The 17660-nt window shown below is 41.4% G+C and overlaps 1 protein-coding gene across 3 annotated transcripts in view; it reads left to right on the forward strand.

Annotated features, from left to right (window-relative positions):
• Positions 1–17660, forward strand: part of SLC9A7 (solute carrier family 9 member A7) — an 80081-nt gene that overhangs the window by 41349 nt on the left and 21072 nt on the right. For all 3 annotated transcript variants that reach the window (XM_075727856.1, XM_075727857.1, XM_075727859.1), the window contains exons 4-12: positions 184–260; positions 1268–1380; positions 2766–2871; positions 3152–3293; positions 7343–7448; positions 7808–7896; positions 8009–8122; positions 10609–10720; positions 12657–12810. In XM_075727856.1, coding sequence (XP_075583971.1) covers positions 184–260; positions 1268–1380; positions 2766–2871; positions 3152–3293; positions 7343–7448; positions 7808–7896; positions 8009–8122; positions 10609–10720; positions 12657–12810 — 1013 coding nt within the window. The remainder of the gene's footprint in view (positions 1–183; positions 261–1267; positions 1381–2765; positions 2872–3151; positions 3294–7342; positions 7449–7807; positions 7897–8008; positions 8123–10608; positions 10721–12656; positions 12811–17660) is intronic.

A 17660-nucleotide genomic window follows, 5' to 3' on the forward strand; every position in this document is an offset into this window, starting at 1 on the left:
ATTCAGATTTGGTTTATTCAATTTATTGAAGTTGGACAGAATTTACGTTGGAGTAATGGAAGCATTCCTCTGAAATGAAGGGGTGTTCCTGTATATTAATGTGAGTGTAGTACTGTGCTGTATGTTTTTGAACAGGTGATATAACTTGTTTTAAATAAGTATATAAACCTCTTTCCTATGCAGAGACACTTTTTCAGGAATTTGGGGTCAATTTTGGCTTACGCCTTTTTAGGAACAGCAGTCTCTTGTTTTATTATTGGGTAAGTGAACTCTGTGGTATCAGTTCCTTTCTATACTAAAGTTTAAGTTGATAAAGTGTTTGTTGAGCCTTCCAGATTGCCTCAATTTTGTAATTCGTTTGTTTGAGGATTTTATTTGTGTATCCTCCAGACAAAATGCAAATGTGACTTTTGCTGAGATTTTTCCCACTTCTAAACAATATTGTCCCTTGAATGATACTGTCAAGTTTGAATCACTTGACAAGTCCACAGTACTAAAGAGTGGCATTGAGTTTTTGATGTAATTGTCCAGTCCAAAACAAAACCTTGTTAGACTCTTACTGGAATTGACTTTAACTTGAATTGTGAACACTACTTGTAATAGCATTTTAGCTATCACACTTTTAGAGATGTCCCTTTCAGTGCCCACATGCATGTGCGTGTTCTCTCTTTCTCTCTCTGCCTATGTGTATATATATAATTTTATGTGTATATGTACACACACATTTAGTTTAAGATAGCTAGTCATGTTGGTTTACTTGCATACAATCTCTTATGCTGCTGATATTACTGTGCCTGGCATATGGATCTTCCAAAATACAGAAATCCTGAATTTCATAGGTGACCTTGGTTTGTCTCTCAAAGAATTTCGCTAGAGAAATACTTTGAAGGCTATTCTTAGCTCAGAGCTTTTGGCCTATGTACCGTGTTGGGAGAAGCAATACTGAGGGGAATTTTGAGCATGAAAATGTTCCCTTTGGTGGAAAAGGGAAACCACCTGTAGATTCTGTGTGCTAGTTGTGCGAACAGATTCCCTGCTTTGCTTACTAGTTTTAAATGATATATTCTGGATCATCTATCAGTTGACTCAGTTCACAGGGAAAAGAGGAAAATTGATTTTGAGAGCTTAGTGTTAAACTGTGGCAGTGTCCCACAGAGCTGTAGCATAACCAAGCCCACCTGAAATATTTTTGCTTGTGCTTTTCCTTTGCCTGTCTGAAATGCACCAACTTGTTTGACCTGGACTGTTTTATCCTCTTTCTCTTCAGGAATCTCATGTATGGGGTTGTGAAACTAATGAAGTTGGTGGGTCAGCTCTCTGATAAATTCTATTATACAGACTGCCTCCTCTTTGGAGCGATAATATCTGCCACTGATCCAGGTAGCTTGCTGAACGTTTTTTAATAACCTTCCAAAATAATCCTATTGCTAGAATCGTTGGCTGCATAGCACAACAATATTAACAGCACTTTATTTTCAGTTGTGTTATGCTATTATCTCTGTTCCTCTTCTCTGAAATGCATGCAAATTCGTGGTGTTGTGAAAGCTGTTCTCTATCACTTTGGTGCTGGACTGGTGTGGTGTGATGGTATGTTTGGGGAAAAATGTAACTTTCCTATTCAAATACTTTAAATATATATTTTTTTTTCCCCTAGTAGGCTTTTTGTTTAGTGTGCATCAAGTTTAAGACTGCAAATAGATGAAATTATTACATTGTCTGGATAGCAAGACTTCCTTCTTTAGCTACGTTGCTTGGGACATTGGATAATTTAAGAGCGATATTTGAGGCTTTTAGGTTCTTTAGGTGTGGGGCATTTTTTTTTTTCCTCCTTCAAATGAACTTCATATTTTACAAGTTTAAGCAGAAGAATGCTCTTCTGGCAAGTTAGTTTGAGCTTTTGCCAAAATAATCTAGTCATCCTTCAAAATCCAGCAGGCTCACAGAGGTGTCTCTGCTTGACAGGTCCATCTGGAGAGCTCGTGTGTGTCAGGGCCAGGGTAGGGAGTGGTGAAGTATGAAGCTTGACATTCAAAACAGCTTATTTGAGGTGCTCAGTCGTGATTTGTGCGAAAATGGGAAGTAGCTCCTATGATTGAGCTGAGCTCTGAACAGCTGGTGGTTGCACACAGTTTATGCAAAAAACCGCGATGTGATTTTTTTTTTTTTCTTTTTTTTTTTTAAGCTCATATATGGGAACATCTTCAAGATTGTGGTCTTTTGTCTCGGACTGAAGTTTCTTGAAAGGATGGTTATAAATATTTAGCAGTCTCGCCCTTTTCAAATTCTGCACAAATGCGCACTCCTGTGGCATGATGTATGCTTTGGGGAACACTTAGGATTATTAGCACTAGTTTACAGTGGCTGAAATAATAAAGTTATGTCAACAATCCATACAGCCTTTAAAAGTAGCAAGAGCTGCACAATATTTTGTTGATTATCTTATATGGAACATGTTCTACAAAAATATCAGGGCTTTGGTAGAAGTGCTTTGTCTGCCCCACGCCCCTTGGTCATGGGGGCTTTCCTGTAAACACTGTGCAGATGGGAGGACAACAGAGCCACCTCCTAACAGAGCTTCCCTAAAACTGATGGTGGAGTTGCTTACCTATAGATAAACATGACCAATCTGTTTCCCAGTTTAATTTTGATCCTACACTTCAGTTCCTGGGTTTTGCTGCTTTAGGCAAACTGGGAAGTCTGCTCTGTCAGCTCACACAGTCATTCCTGAAGTCAGCCAGTGTGGTTTTTCTCTCTTCTTTCTGTAGTTACCGTGCTAGCAATATTTAACGAGCTGCATGCTGATGTCGATCTCTATGCCCTTCTGTTTGGGGAGAGCGTGTTGAATGATGCTGTTGCCATTGTATTATCTTCGTAAGTAACTACCTGAATTTCTACTCTGAAACTACTTAATTGCTTTTGGTACTTGTCTAAAATAAATGCTTTTTCTGAGAAATATTATTTTGAATTTAAATGGATTGTCTTGAACTGAATTAATAAACATTGTGAACATTTGCCAAGATCCTTCATACATACATACACCAGAAAGGCAAATTTGCCTTCAGTATGGGATTGTCTCTTCTGTTGCTTAGGTGTCGCTGTTATGGAATAAAACTTTTCTGATGCCACTTCTAACTTCTCATTCTCTTTCTAGATCTATAGTTGCCTACCAGCCAACAGGTGAAAATACCCATGCTTTTGATGCAGCAGCGTTTTTCAAGTCTGTTGGTGTTTTCCTGGGAATATTCAGTGGTTCTTTCATGATGGGAGCAGTGATGGGGGTTGTGACAGCTCTGATATCCTTTTTCATGTTTAACTCTTCCAGACTAGCTCTACATTCAGGTACTAACAGGGCTCACCTGTTTCCAACTATAGTAATGTTAACACTAGCTTGTTTTAATCTGAGTGTGAAGATGTGATCAATATTCATGTAACCTTTGTCTATAGAAAGGCATGTAAGTACCCACAGAAATCGCCTTTTTCTAATATAACTGTGGCCACACTAGAAATTTTAATGACGTTGCTGCATACTGCAAGCCAAAGGAAGGCCCTAAATGGGCATGTCCTAATATTCAGTTTCTTTTTAGGAACTTAAAAAAAAATGGGTTTTGTTATTAGGCTTGAAAGACATCTCATATGATAACTGGTGTTTGATTTTGTTGACAGCAAAATCATTAATAGCCATTTCTGACCCACAGGGTTCTTTCTGAGGGTCCTGCATTTAACCTTTCTGCTGGAAGTCTGATGTCATTTGTCTTGGATAAGACTGTATCTCTACCAGAGTTACCGTCATAACATGATGTGCTTTGCATGACCTGTCCTGCTCTCTTGAAGCTTACTGCCACTATTTGATTAGAGCTCCAAGGTGCTCAGCGAGCGATCTGTGTGGGTTTTGTTTTAGGCTCAGGTAGTAGACCTTATTAAGCCTGACCTGCTCCAGAAATTGTGATGCTTCTTCAGGAAAAAAATTCAAATTCTTTGCTTTTAGACTAGCTAGTATATTTGTACATATCTCAGATTGCTTTGATCTGCCTAGGTTTCTGAAAACTGATCTGAAAGGCTTAGAATGTGATATTTTATACAATAGTCAGGAACCTGTGATTCTTCATCTTAAGTAATAATGTCTCAACCGTGTCTTGTTATATACATACCATGCAGATTTGTCTGATATATGTTTGCATAATGGTAACCCTCCAGCTCTAAGGGGAAGACGTGCTGTGATGCTTTAATGTTTGGTCTTCCAGTTCCACTGTTCTGCAATCAATGTGGCCCAGAACCATGATTCTTGATCTGGTTTTTAGGCTACCGGCCATCCATAGCTCTAGCTGATCAAATACTGCTGCTGTGGTTTTGGGCTTGCTGGTTGGCTACTAATTACAGCTGAAATGTATTCAGATCCATTTTGTAAAATGATGCTTCTGAAGCAGCAATCGACTCTTGCTGTTTCTACTGTTTGTGCTCAGGAGGGTGCATGAGGCTGGGAGCAGGGAGGCTGTTCAGAAGAGAGCCTTTGTGGGTTGTTTGGGATCTTTTTAAAAATAAAACAAAAAACCAAATGAAAGTCCTTAAATTGTTGCTCAGTTATAGAATTTTAACTATTTTCTTTTGGAAAAATACTTAATGTCATGCAATACTGTAGAAGCAAACTGTAAATTTGCATTTTATTCTTTATAGCTGATTAGAACCCCTAAGTTACATCATGAATGAAGTAAATAGACTGTTATTCCCACAGCTGTGAAATACCTATAACTGTACCTTTCTACGAGTGAGGGGTTTCATGCAGTCCTGCATTGTCCTTTGAAAACAGACAGAATACTTAGTTTCCAAATATGATGCAGATAATATATGTGGACTTGTTCTGGCTTTCAGCAAGGTGTCTTGGCCTTACTGTCTGTCGTTATTTTTGTAACAGTTAAGGTATTGTACCACTTTGTTTTCTTTCTAAATTGCAGAATCTGCCTGGTTGAAATGAAGTGAAGCAGAAGGCCATGCCTAAGGAATAAAGAAAGTTGTCTTAACTTAAGCATTAAAGCAAAGAAAACAGAAATAATAATTTAATTTGAATTAACACTTCAATTTGGTCAATTATTATATGAATTAATAAGATGATGATTTCCTTACCTTTCTCTCACCCTCCTTTTCCTCCAGAATGATGAGCAGAGGTTTTCATTTCAGATTTAATGAAATGTTTTGTATGTAAACATGTTGTAAGTATGGCTACTTACAATAACAGCAAGGGGAATAAAGAGTTTGATTCACAAAGCTGCCAGGAAAGACTGGAAATGAGGAATCTGTTCTGACAAGAGCTCTTGCCTAACTTCAGGGGAACAAGGTTCAACCTCTTCCTCTCCCATGGAGTGACTGTGGCTATCCAGTTTCCGAAGCATCCATGAATGCCTCTTGAGCTAGGCACTGGGATAAACTTGCAGTGGAATTATCCAAGTGCTCTTTGGGAAGATGGGTTCTAGTTGTTGCTCAGGTGGATGTTGCTGCTTCAGAAGCACCATGCTACAAAATAGGTCTGTTTAGGGGGGGTGGTGGGGAAAATCTAGCTCAGTGTAACAGTACATCCTCAAAAGTTTGAGAGAGATGGTTTATATAAGAAGTGACCATGTGGAGAAAAACAGCTGTTTAAAGAATGCTGAGTTTTATGTTTGGTGTAATACTGTCATGGAGCGAGATATATATTTTTATGATGGTTTGGGCTTTTGTTTAGAGTGCAGCCTTCTGACAAAGCAGGGTTGCAGGTGAAGGTGTGGCTGGAGTATGTGTTTCAGAGCCCTCATCCTCCTCCAAATTAGCAGAGAATGCCAACAAGAAGTAGGTGTGGGTGGGGAACTGGTGGCTGGCCTTGGCATTGCTTCATCCTAAAGAGGCTCCCACTGAAATGCTGCCAGCTGTTTGCCTCTGGTGTTAATCACCTGTGGCTTGTTGTGAATGCCGTATTCTGTGATAAAGTCCACAGGAGACTGTTTCCACGGAATCTTCTGGGCTGCCTGACTGCTGCTTGCAGGAGGCAGCCAAGAGCACTGTGAGCCCCAGACTGCCCAGGACCTGTGAATTTCCTTGTGAAAAGTGGTGCTGCTCATCAATCTTAACATCCCTATCCCATATTGAACCATGACTCCCCAAGCAGCAGGGCTGCCATTAGCTTTAGATTGTGTAGTGCTGCAGAAGCTCAGGATGCAGCTGTGTTATGCATGGAGAGCAGTGGTGGGTGATGGTGCAGCCTTGATGTGTCCACTGAGGTACTGATTGCCTTCATATGAGCAGGGGAGAGTGCTACCCCCTTACTCTTTCAAGTGTCTGTATTGTGCTCTTGCCATGCTTCCACCTGGATTTCAGAGAAGATCGTGCTGGTTGTCAGCTTTCAGAAAGACCAGGGATCTCTCTACCACCCCTGTTAGCACATCGTTTCTTTCTCTGTCTTCTAGTAGTTGTGCATAGCTGTCTGCACCTCAGGTACAGTGAGCTGTTCAGTGTTTGCCTACAGCTAGAGTAGATGAGGGGGGAAAAAAAAACCCCACAATTCTATAAATATGTGGACAACTCTTTTGTAGTATGTGAAGAACTGTATTTAACACTGCTGAAATCTGTTCCACTTCTTCAGTAGCTCTATGAACTGTTAATTCAGTGTGTGTTTGACATTCCTCAAGTTTTGTTCTCCTCTGGAAGATGAACTTTTTTTTTCCCCATTGAAAGACTGAGCCCCTCCGAGTTGGTTTTTACTCTAAAACACATCAACACAAGGAGAGGAAATATTTTGTTGTAGGCAGGATTTCTGTTTTGCCTGAAAAGTACAGAAGTAGCCACACTTGCTGAAAAAGACTTGTCAACAAATCTGAGCAGAAAAATTCTGATAAATCTGCTTCATCTTAGGGTTGCTGTAGTCAAGAACAGCCCTGTAAATTAAATGCTTCTGAATATATTTTATGCTTTATTTAAAGATGGGGGAGTGTCTTTATATGGGGGGAGGAGGAAGCAAGCCCAAAACAAAAGAAACCCCCAAAACCAAAACACACATTCTAAAAGGAATGCAAGATATCTATCCCTTCCCTGCTGGCACTTTGCAGGGAAATGTGGCATTGAGTAAGATATTACCTCAAAGACATGGAGCCACAGTTATGCCATGCATTTGCAGCAAAAAAAATCCAAAACTGGCTGTTGCAAGGGGAGACCTTGATTCTGAAGTTTGTCTTGATGTGATGGAACTGATGTTTTTCAGCACTAAGTGTTTTGTCTTCCAACTAGCGTTGGTTGTTAGCCCATAAAAGTGTTTTTTATAAATACTGGGTACAGAGAAGCCAAAGGATTTATTTTTTGATCCCTTAACAAATGACTTAACGTGACGAAGTTTACAAAGTTGCACTGCTTCCCCCTGCTGGAAACGGCTCTCTTCTTCTTGATGTCCTGGAGTACTTTCTTGATTGCAGAAGCTTGTGGCTTTACTGGTGAGTTGCTGGGACTTGAGCATGTGGAGACAGAAGTCCTGTCTGTCTTAGCAGCCCTTTTTCCACTATCTCATTGAAACCTGCCGATGAGAAGCAAGATGTTGGTGCTTTAAGCTTTTTCTACCTTCTGTACAATGCCGTTGAAGGTGCAGCTTGCTGTGTGGCTTTTAAAAGCACTGGCTTGGTTCACACACCCAGCTCGCCCCTGATTCCAACCTGGAATCTAACTCGGTTCAAGATAAGGTTCATAAAATCTCAAAGTTAAGGATAATGTATAAATTTAATAGAACTTGAGAAAGGTAAATCTGTTGAGCTCACACAGTAAACAGGAAGATTTTTACATGTGATTCTGTTCACAGGTGTAGTATCTGTCCTCTTCTGTGGAATTACCCAGGCGCATTATACATACAATAATTTGTCAGTTGAATCAAGAAGTCGCACTAAACAGGCAAGGCATTTTCACCTTTTGTACACTGTTTTGCTGTAGTATTCTGTGTACTACTGTTTTTGAAAAGTAGCTTTATTGCTTGTGCATTAACATGTGACTGTTTTCTCCCTAGCTCTTTGAGGTATTGCACTTCCTGGCAGAGAACTTCATATTTTCTTATATGGGTTTGGCACTGTTTACTTTCCAGAAACACATATTCAGTCCAGTTTTCATCATTGGAGCTTTTGTATCCTTTTTTGCTTTGTATGAGGTTTCTCTGTCTTATGTGCTTGAAAACTTGTGGTGTCTGTTGGCTTTACCAAATAAAGGATGGTGGCTGACCTGAGTTTCTCTCAGATCTTGCAGGTACAAGAATTTTGAGAACAATCTTTGGTTACCCCTTACATCAAATCCCTAAGGCCTCTGTGCCACACAGGTGTTGGCTCTGCACCTGAGCAAGTGCTAGAAGTCATATAATTTCAATCAATAAATACATGAATATGCTTTACTGTGTGACTTGGCTATTGACAGCAGGCAGTGCCTGTGTTGCTCTTGCATTTGAACTTTGGGGGCCTAGAAATTATTCTTTTTTTTTTTCTCTTTGCTTCCAATGGTCCCTTGAGGAAAACAAAAAAAACTTCAAGTAAATGGGATTGTGGGCAAACAGAATGCTTTGAGCAATGCCCCAAAGGTAGAGGTCGAGTTCTCAGGTGATGGGAGGAGGAAGGAACTGAGCTGTGGTGCAGATCGTGACATGAAGGGTATACACTGCTGAAAAGTGCTGGTGTTGGAGGTGGGTATCTAGTACCTGTTGTCCCTGGCTGACTGGGTACCTAGCTCTCAAATTCCCCGGAACTGAACACTTTTGTAGTAGTCACACCCATGTAAGCCTGGAATCACTAGATTCCTCTCTGCACGCCACCCCTGTTGAAATAGCTTGTGTACCTATTTCTTCACTATATTTCTGGCAGCTTGAAAATTCACAGCAATTAAAAGTGTGCATGAAGCAATGGGAACTACTCTTCCAGTCCTGACTTCTCTCTCCCTGCTGCAGGAATAGTGCTATCAGCAATGAGACAAAACCCCGCGAAAGGACATATAAAGATGGCCTAATCCAGAACATGTTTCTTTTCTCTCCTTTTTCTACTTTTTTGTCTCATCTCTGTACTGCTTCTAGGAATTTATCACACTTGTCTTTATTTTCCTTTGGCCATTACTTTTTTCTGAAACAGTAATAAATTTTCTCCTGTGTCTCCTCACATCTGTTCTTCTGAACTAAAAAATGCTCCAGAGCCCTGCAGCCATTGGATAAAGACGTGAAAAGAGTTGCATCTGGTATACTAAGCATTGTAATTTTTCATCTTTGCTGTGGCCTTCTGTCCTGTCTCAGATTATTCTATCTGTACTGGGTTTGTTTTCAGTATTTATTTTGTTCCTTTCTCTCTCACCTACCTTTTATTACATTTTTCACATCTTTTTCTATCAATGCACTGAAGCTCTATTGCCTCTTGAGTGCTTTCCAACCTTTGTGAGGAGTGCAGCTAGTACTAGCACCCACATTTTGCCTCAACAGCTACTGTTCCCATTGAGTTATCACCTTGCGGGAGCAAAATGTAGAGGCATCATTAGCTGTTGAAAGAGAAAGGTGGGACTGCAAGGGCAGAGCTAAAGCCTCAGTGTCATTGACAAAATCCTAGCCATTGTTTCTATGTACGCTGGTCATGATGGCTTCTGATGTCTGATTTCTGCAGTCCTCAGAAGGACTGCTATAAAAGTTATTTGGAATACTTACATGTAGATTTTTGTACAAAGTAATAATAAAAATCTAATTTTCTTAGAGACATAACTTCCTGCAGACAGCGTTGCTTTACTTTAGCTATGACAACAGCCCAGTGATGTGTAGAGCTCTTATGCGGTTTTATTTCTTTTCCATGAGAGCTGTTTCATTCTTCTAATGTTGTTATCCCAGGAGCAAATGATCAGTGTTTGGTGGGCTTCTGGTTGTGTTGGTGTTTTATAGGATTTCAACACATCACTCTAGTTTGTCCCAGACTGTTCCTCTAGATGTTGGAGGGTGTATTCAGTTTTCTACTTCTTCACTAGAACCACTGAATATTTCACACCACAGTAAGGGAGGGAAGGAGCTTACCACCTACTGTAATGAATTTCTGCAATACTCTTTTACTACTCCTTTTGAACTTCACTCTAGTGCTGACAAGAGGTTTTGGATTTATCATTTTAGTAACTCTGTACTCTTAAGTGCTTGCCAGTCAGTAGGAGATTCTGCCTCTGCAGGAGCTGTAACGGTAGCTACTTGCTGGTCTTATGTTGGTTTTCCTTCTGTGCATGGCACTACGTTTCTCTTCGTCTGAAACACAGAATCAAATGGTGGTAGTGATAGTTGTTCAAAGTGTGAATTTTTTAAGTAGTCTTCATTTGTACAACTGGTAATTTTAATACTAGGTATAATTTCACTGTGCATAAAAAAACCTGATTATATTAGTTAAGATTTGCATTCTGTGCAATGAATTCTGTATGCACATAATTGGTGAAAGTCTGGCTTATATAGACAGAGCTAACAAGAACGCTTGATGTCACGATGTAAACCTCTCACTAAAACATCATGTTTTACTTGCATCATGTTTTACTCTCACTAAAACTTCATGTTATAGCCAAGTACCCAAAAGTGCATACCTCAGGAAAGTGAAATCCTTAACCCTCAGCTGTGAACAGATTGCAATCTTTTTGGGCAGAGCTGCACACATCTACCCTCTCTCCTTCTTGTTGAATCTGGGCAGAAGGCATAAGATCAGCTGGAACTTTCAGCACATGATGATGTTCTCAGGTGAAAGCAAAAATGTTTGGTAAAGCGAAAAATCTTATCTTTAACTCATAAGCAACTTATAGTACTACCTTCTGCTTTTATAATCCGCATCCTGAATAGAAGACTTACATGATGGCATGCTGCAACAACCATTATCTCTCAACCTTTACAGAAAGTGTGTCATGTCTGGGAAGAGTGACATCTTGAAATGCCAGCTGCTGGCAGCAAGCAGCCACCTCATGTTGGGAATAGATGTTTTCATTTGAAGTGCATCTGAAAGGGATGGGGGAATTGGGGTGTATCTTTTCAAGAAGGTTATTTCTAGCTGAGATGATGTACATGTTTGTTGTGGTTTAACCCGGCAGGCAGCTAAACACCACACAGCTGTTCACTCACTCCCCACCCCACAGTGGGATGTGGGAGAGAATGGGGGGGGAGGGGGAGGAAAGAAAGTAAAACTTGTGGGTTGAGATTTATTAGTTTAATAGGACAGAAAAGGAAGGAAAACCAACAATAATAATAATAAATAATAATAATAAAAGAAATATAAAATAAGTGATGCACAATGCAATTGGTCACCACCTGCTGACCAATACCCAGCCAGTTTCCAAGCAGTGGTTGCCACCCCGCTGGCCAACTCCCCCCAGTTTATATACTGAGGATGATGTCATATGGTATGGAATAGCCCTTTGGCCAGTTTGGGTCAGCTGTCCTGGCTGTGCCCTCTCCCTCCCTTCTCGTTGGCAGGGCACGAGAAGCTGAAAAGTCCTTGACTAGTGTAAGCACTACTTAGCAACAACTAAAACATCAGTGTGTTATCAACATTATTCTCATACTAACTCCAAAACACAGCACTATGCCAGCTACTAGGAAGAAAATTAGTTCTATCCCAGCTGAAACCAGGACAACGTTGTGCAGATATCTGCTGAGAATATCGAGGCGTATTTATGGGTGCCCTCTCCCACTTAGTTGGAGAAAGCAATCTATTTGACTTAAACTCCCTTACAATTTCTGTCACACAGATAACTGTTTAAGTTTGTCATTTAAAGCAAATCATGGAGTGTGTGTCTGTGTTGAAACATGTGCATCCTCAAGAAGTGCCAGGGATGCCTCTGTACACAAGAGGGTGCAAAAAAGAGGGAGCCAGGCTCTTTTCAGTGGTGCCCAGTGACAGGACCAGAGGCAATGGGCACAAACTGAAACACAGGAGGTTCCCTCTGAACATCAGGAAACGCTTTTGACTGTGTCCAAGCATTGGCACAGGTTGCCCAGGGAAGTTGTGGCATCTCCATCCTTGGAGATATTCAAAAGCTATCTGGACATGGTCCTGGGCAACCTACTCCAGGTGACCCTGCTTGAGCAGGGGAATTGGACCAGATGACCTCTAGAGGTCACTTCCAACCTTAACCATGCTGTGATTCTGTGATTCCCCTACTAAAGAAGTCTGCAGATGGCCAAATGTCGTGGCTTGTCCTTGCTAGTGGAGTTTCATAATCGGGGGTGGGAATATAGTTTGCCTATGAACATGTTATTAACTGGAATGTTTTTCCAGATGATAACGATTTCATATCAAGAACTCACACCTGAGTTATAGAATCAACTAGAAGAGTGTGCATTTTCATTTGGATTCAGGGAGCTGCTTGATTTCCATATGTTTTGCTTTTGTCCACAACTTGTTTCTGCATTTCTTTCCTGTTAGTTTCTGGAAATATTTACCCCTTTTCTTAGCACTTGTGGATTCTATAGGTTACAGAAAACTACCAGGGAAAATTGTGTTCTAAAACATACCAGGGCATAATTTATCAGGGAGACTGAGGGGATTAAAACTTGCTGGAGCCCGGTGCTTTCTGCCTGTCACTTTGTGCCTGTGTGGCAGGGAGGGAGCAAGGAAAGATGCTGTGTTACAAACAGGCATGGTTTCACTTCTGAAGCTCTGCTGTTTCATTCTTTTGCATAGGTCTCAGGGGAGCCATGGCGTTTGCTCTGGCTATACGAGATACTGCTACCTACTCACATCAAATGATATTCTCAACAACTCTCCTCATCGTCTTTTTCACTGTGTGGATTGTCGGTGGAGGTACAACTCCCATGCTGTCATGGCTGAACATCAGGTCGGTATGCAACTGTATGCTGGGGAAACTTCACTTTTCTGGTATTTAGAACGTTGTTTTATAGAGGAAGGTGCTATGCAGGCTGGTGAAGAAAATGTACTGATGCTGCTGGGATTCAGCCTAAAGCTCTCTGATGCTTTACAAGTTAGGTATGTAGGCCCTTGTCAGCCTAGTAGGATATGGAATAGTGCTGCCTGATACAGCAGCCCCTACATGGAAAAGAAAGAATTAATCTATCTAGTCCCATGTAAACTTCTCTTCCTATTGTACTAAGACATTTCCTTGCCTTTCGGCTCTTGGTAATGGTCCTGTTGTGTTTTTAAGTTAAATGGAGTCTTTAGTGGGTGGTGCTAAACTGATGCACTATCTATCCAATGCACATCTATCCAAACAAACCTGATGTTATCTAAACGACTGGTATAAATGGGATCCTGCTAGTGTTCTGGGTGTGTTTCCTCCTGTTTTGAGGAGACCTGTGAAAATGGTAAGTAGCATGATTATATTTGTCTGTAAATCCTGGCCAATACTTAGTACTTTCAGGCTGCAAGTACATTCATGTTTAAGGATATTTATCAACAGAAGTGCTAGAGAATCGTGAATCAATCATTGTTAAAGACCATGTGTGTTATCATTCTGTGAAAGTTTTGGCAGTTGCGGGGGGCAAAGGTAAATAGAGTGAAATTAAAACAATACACGCTGTACAAACTCTTCAGTGCATTTTTCATATGTAAATTATTTGTGCTCTTTGGCACTTGAAAGCTTACTTTGTCTTGCTTTCTAATTGTGCTAACCAGAATTTGTATCCCATTGTCTTGTGCTAGGATAGGAAAAAACAATCTTGGGGCAAAACCAGTTTCAGTCTGTGGAAGAACTGATCATTCTGAGGGACTGGTGCTGCTTTTGGAAAACTTAAGTGAACTGCTTGTGGCAATAGGTAGCAGGTGCTTCCTAGGTTGGCAAAAAAAAAAAAAAAAATCAATAAGACTCACAGAAATGATTGTGAACCCTTCTCATTGAAGGTAGCATGGAGACAGGCATGACAGCAGTGATTTACAGTATCTCAGGTCTGACTAACAGCAAACATTGGGAAATCATGGTTTCCTTTTTTTGGTGCCAAAAGAGTCCATTTCTGTCCTTTAAAACTGTCTTTAAAATGCAGGTTCCAAATGTTTGGCTAGCACACCAGAAAGAAGCATCACTTCCACATAGTCAGGCTCTCTGAAGGTCACATTGCTAACAGCAGGTAATGCAACACCTGGTGTGGTCAACAGCAAAAACAATTCCAGTGCAGTTGTGTCATTAATGATCATGAGATACTATATCATAGCGATGTTTCTAAGCCCAGCCTGACTGGTTTCGGTTCCCACGTGAGAGGTGTGTGACGACTTTAAAAACGTACCTAGAATAGGTGCCATGTGCAGCTTTCTGGTTGGCACTTCTGACAACAGAAGGAGATGTTTGTCTGATGGTGGTATATAAGGAACAAATGCACTAATACACCTCCACAAGCAGGGCAGGCAGTGTCTGCGTAACCGGCAGCGTGCATAGACTGTCTGAGGTGTGGGGTACAAGGGAGCAGGAGATGAGTTTTGGCCAGCAGTACACAGGTAAGAATGCTGCTTGCAGTCTGCTTCCAATGGCTGAGTGAAGTCTGCCAAAATCTGCCTGCAGCCTCTGCAATGGCCGATGTGAGGATATCCCTTGTCTGATCTCCACTCAAGTGGATTCCAAAGCATCTTCTGAAGCGTGGCTGCAACCAGGTCAACAAAACTGACTCGTTAACAGCTCTCATCATAGGTGCTGGCATCCTGAGCCTTCTGCCCTGCTGCCTGCACTTCTTTTGTTGAGGGAGCATAGCTGGGTATTTCCTTCAAACCTTGTCATCCAGCAAGGGACAGGATGTGCTGCTGAACAACTAAGTGAAGAGGAATTGTGTTCAGTCTGCCTGTATCGGAAGGCAGCTTCTGAGTGTAGTCAACCGTTATCTCTTCCACAGAGCTCCTTCAGTTGTCAGCAGTAGGACAGGACTGAATTCTAGCATGTGGCCCACCTCCTGGCCAGCTGGAAACTAGTTCTGAGGTAGCAGCTTTCTCTTTCTTCCCCCCTCCCCATCGAGCCTAGGAACCAGTTTGTGGAAGCATCCAAGATTATGAACTTCTTTAGCAGGACTAATCTGATTCAGTAATGAAACTCCATGAGCCTGGCTGATGAGTTGCTCCCGAATGGAGAAAAAGCTAACACCATATCCATTCCCGGCTTGCCCTTCTGGTAGGCTATACTTGCAAAAATTATTAATGTGGCCAACAAGGCAGAACAGCTGGAGAAGCTATGATACCATTCCTAGAGGAGTAGCTGCCAAAAGGCAGTTGGCCAAACCATAGTTTTGAGTGTTTAGCTGTATTTCTGGGGGAGATTTGCCCACCCTTGCTAGTAAGCAGTAATTTTAACTGTCATTTGTTTAGCATGGTTGACAGAAAATAAATGGTTAACTTCCCTATTAAGGGAAGGATCTCATGTAAACAAGGGAACTCTACATAGGAAGTGTTTTAGAGAACTGCATGGGTCTGCCTACAGTTGCCTTGATAGGCACTGCGCTATTAATGATGGAACTGCTCTATTAATGATGGAGACCGCACTTTTTGAGACCACATGAAATCAGGTTTGTGCCAGGAGGTGGCAGCCGTGTGCAGCTGATCGAGAATTCGGAAATTGGTGCTGGTAAAGTACCCTCTGTGATAGAGCCCTTTCTGCTGGAAAGCAAGAAGTCTGACCTTACAGATTTAAGAAAGGGACAAATTCGTTTCCCACTGAATTTTAGAAATATGCTGCTTTTCTCTTTTCCATCCCTTTCTACCCAGTGGAAGAGGCAAGCAGGAGGAGATGAAGATGAGATGCTGTCCCAGTGCCTTGCTCAGCAGCACGGTGTATAGTGATGCAGTCCTGAGGCTGTGCAGGAGGCAAATTGTCCCCAGGGTGGCCTGGGATGCTTTCTGAGCCTTGGCACTTGCCCACTAGGTTAGATTGCAAGAGGCTGGAAATAAGTAGTGCTCCCACACAGGGTTATCTGGCAGAAAAGAGCTTAAAAGATAAAAGGTGGTTTGCTTCCTAGATTAAGTGAAGGGACACAGAAAACTAATGCCATTTGTGTGTTGGACTTAAATGTCAGGATTTGTGTGGACTCCCTAAGAGTCCATCTCTGGTGGGAAGTTCACACCAGTTGTATCCTGGTTGACTTTGGCCTTTGTGGAAGGAAAGCCAGTCAGCCATTACAAAGTCCTCATGAAGTAGTTGGCCTTGCTGCAGTGCGGAGGTGAGGAGAAGACAAGGGCCTGCTTTAACAAAGAGTCAACCAAGCTGACTGACCCTTTAGGCTGGTTTAACTTGCCTGGTCATTGTGTGGCAGAGTGGTGTTACTGTAATTCTGTGGGTACTGGTCTGCCCATCAGTGGGGTTTCTGGGTGGTCCCTTCAATAGTTCCTGCGGGCTGCGATGGGCTGACCTTCTTCCCTAGGAACCGCAGGCGCATGTGTGTTGTACCGGGCAACTCAGAGGAGCTAAGAGAGACGTCAACACCAAAGGGTTTTAGTTAAGGTTGTGCCTGTGCGATTTAAGTAGAACAGTACCAGAAAGCTGACTCCAGCCAAGACTTTCAGTTTGGCTCGATACCACTACATTCATGAGGAGGCAGTTGCGTCCACGCATAGGGCAATGCCTACACAAGGATCCAGAATTACTTTGCAGCACATGCCTCTGGCTGCACCGTTAATTGCATAGCAATTGGGATGCACGCTTTGTTCTTTAACTCGGGTGGTCCCTGCTCTCCCGTGATGTGAAATGTATTAAAAGTAGGTGAGAGATGGAGAGGCTAACATGAAAATTAAGTTTTGGTAAAGTAAAAAGCAGTGTAAGGAAGAAAATAGGCAAAAATGCCCTCTGCCTCCCCTTGCTCTGCTCTGAATGTCTCAGGTGATCAGAAGAGCAGGTATCTTTCCAGATAGGGTATGTTACCAGTGTACCGGGGTCTGCTGATCACACTTAAATGCACAGCTAAGCAGAGGACCTATGGTTTGAAGCAGAGACTTAACTTTAGTTTACTGCTTAACTGGCTGGGAAAGTGAAGTCATGGCAGCAAAATCTGAGTGAAAAATAAGGGGATCTTTAGATGCTTTTGGTTTCTGCCACTTGAAGCTAAGCAAGTTAAAAATTAACGCCAGAAACTGGAGTTAAAACCATGATGTCATGTGTTTGAATTTCTTGGCTGTCTATCAGTGAGACGTATCCAAGCATTTGAGTGGTAAACAGTTATACTTTTCTAGCAGTAGTTTATTTTTTTTCTTAGAAACTAAAGCATGACTTGGATATTAAAAATATGGTTTCATCCTTTGAGACTAAAACAAAGAAACAGTTTCCTGCCTGAAGTTTTAACAATTTCAACAAGCTCGAGAGCCCTGTAAATCAAAACCACTGGCAAAGTTCCTCTTTTCAGAAAAGTAGCTGACTTATCGTTTTATTTATCTCTCACAGGAAAAAAGGGAACTCCTAGCATTTGTATTGCAAAATAATGTTTTTTCCATTTTTCATTGGAGGTTATTGGCCTGGTTCTTTTCTTGTTGAATGAAGCAACATGTAGATTAATGCCTTCCTCTCCTTCATAATCTGCTTTAAATGAGGAAGTTTGTGTTTATTTTAATGAAGTAATTTCAGTTATACTTAGCAACCTTTTTCTAAATCTTAAAGTATTATATCTTTCAATTTAAAATACTTTAGGTATCTTTCTACCATAAAAGTTAAAGGTTGCACAGACAATGTCAACTTAGATATTTACTGTCGTATGTCTGACTTTGCAAATA

This window comes from Pelecanus crispus, chromosome 1, assembly GCF_030463565.1.
Source record: "Pelecanus crispus isolate bPelCri1 chromosome 1, bPelCri1.pri, whole genome shotgun sequence".
NCBI classification, from domain to species: domain Eukaryota; kingdom Metazoa; phylum Chordata; class Aves; order Pelecaniformes; family Pelecanidae; genus Pelecanus; species Pelecanus crispus.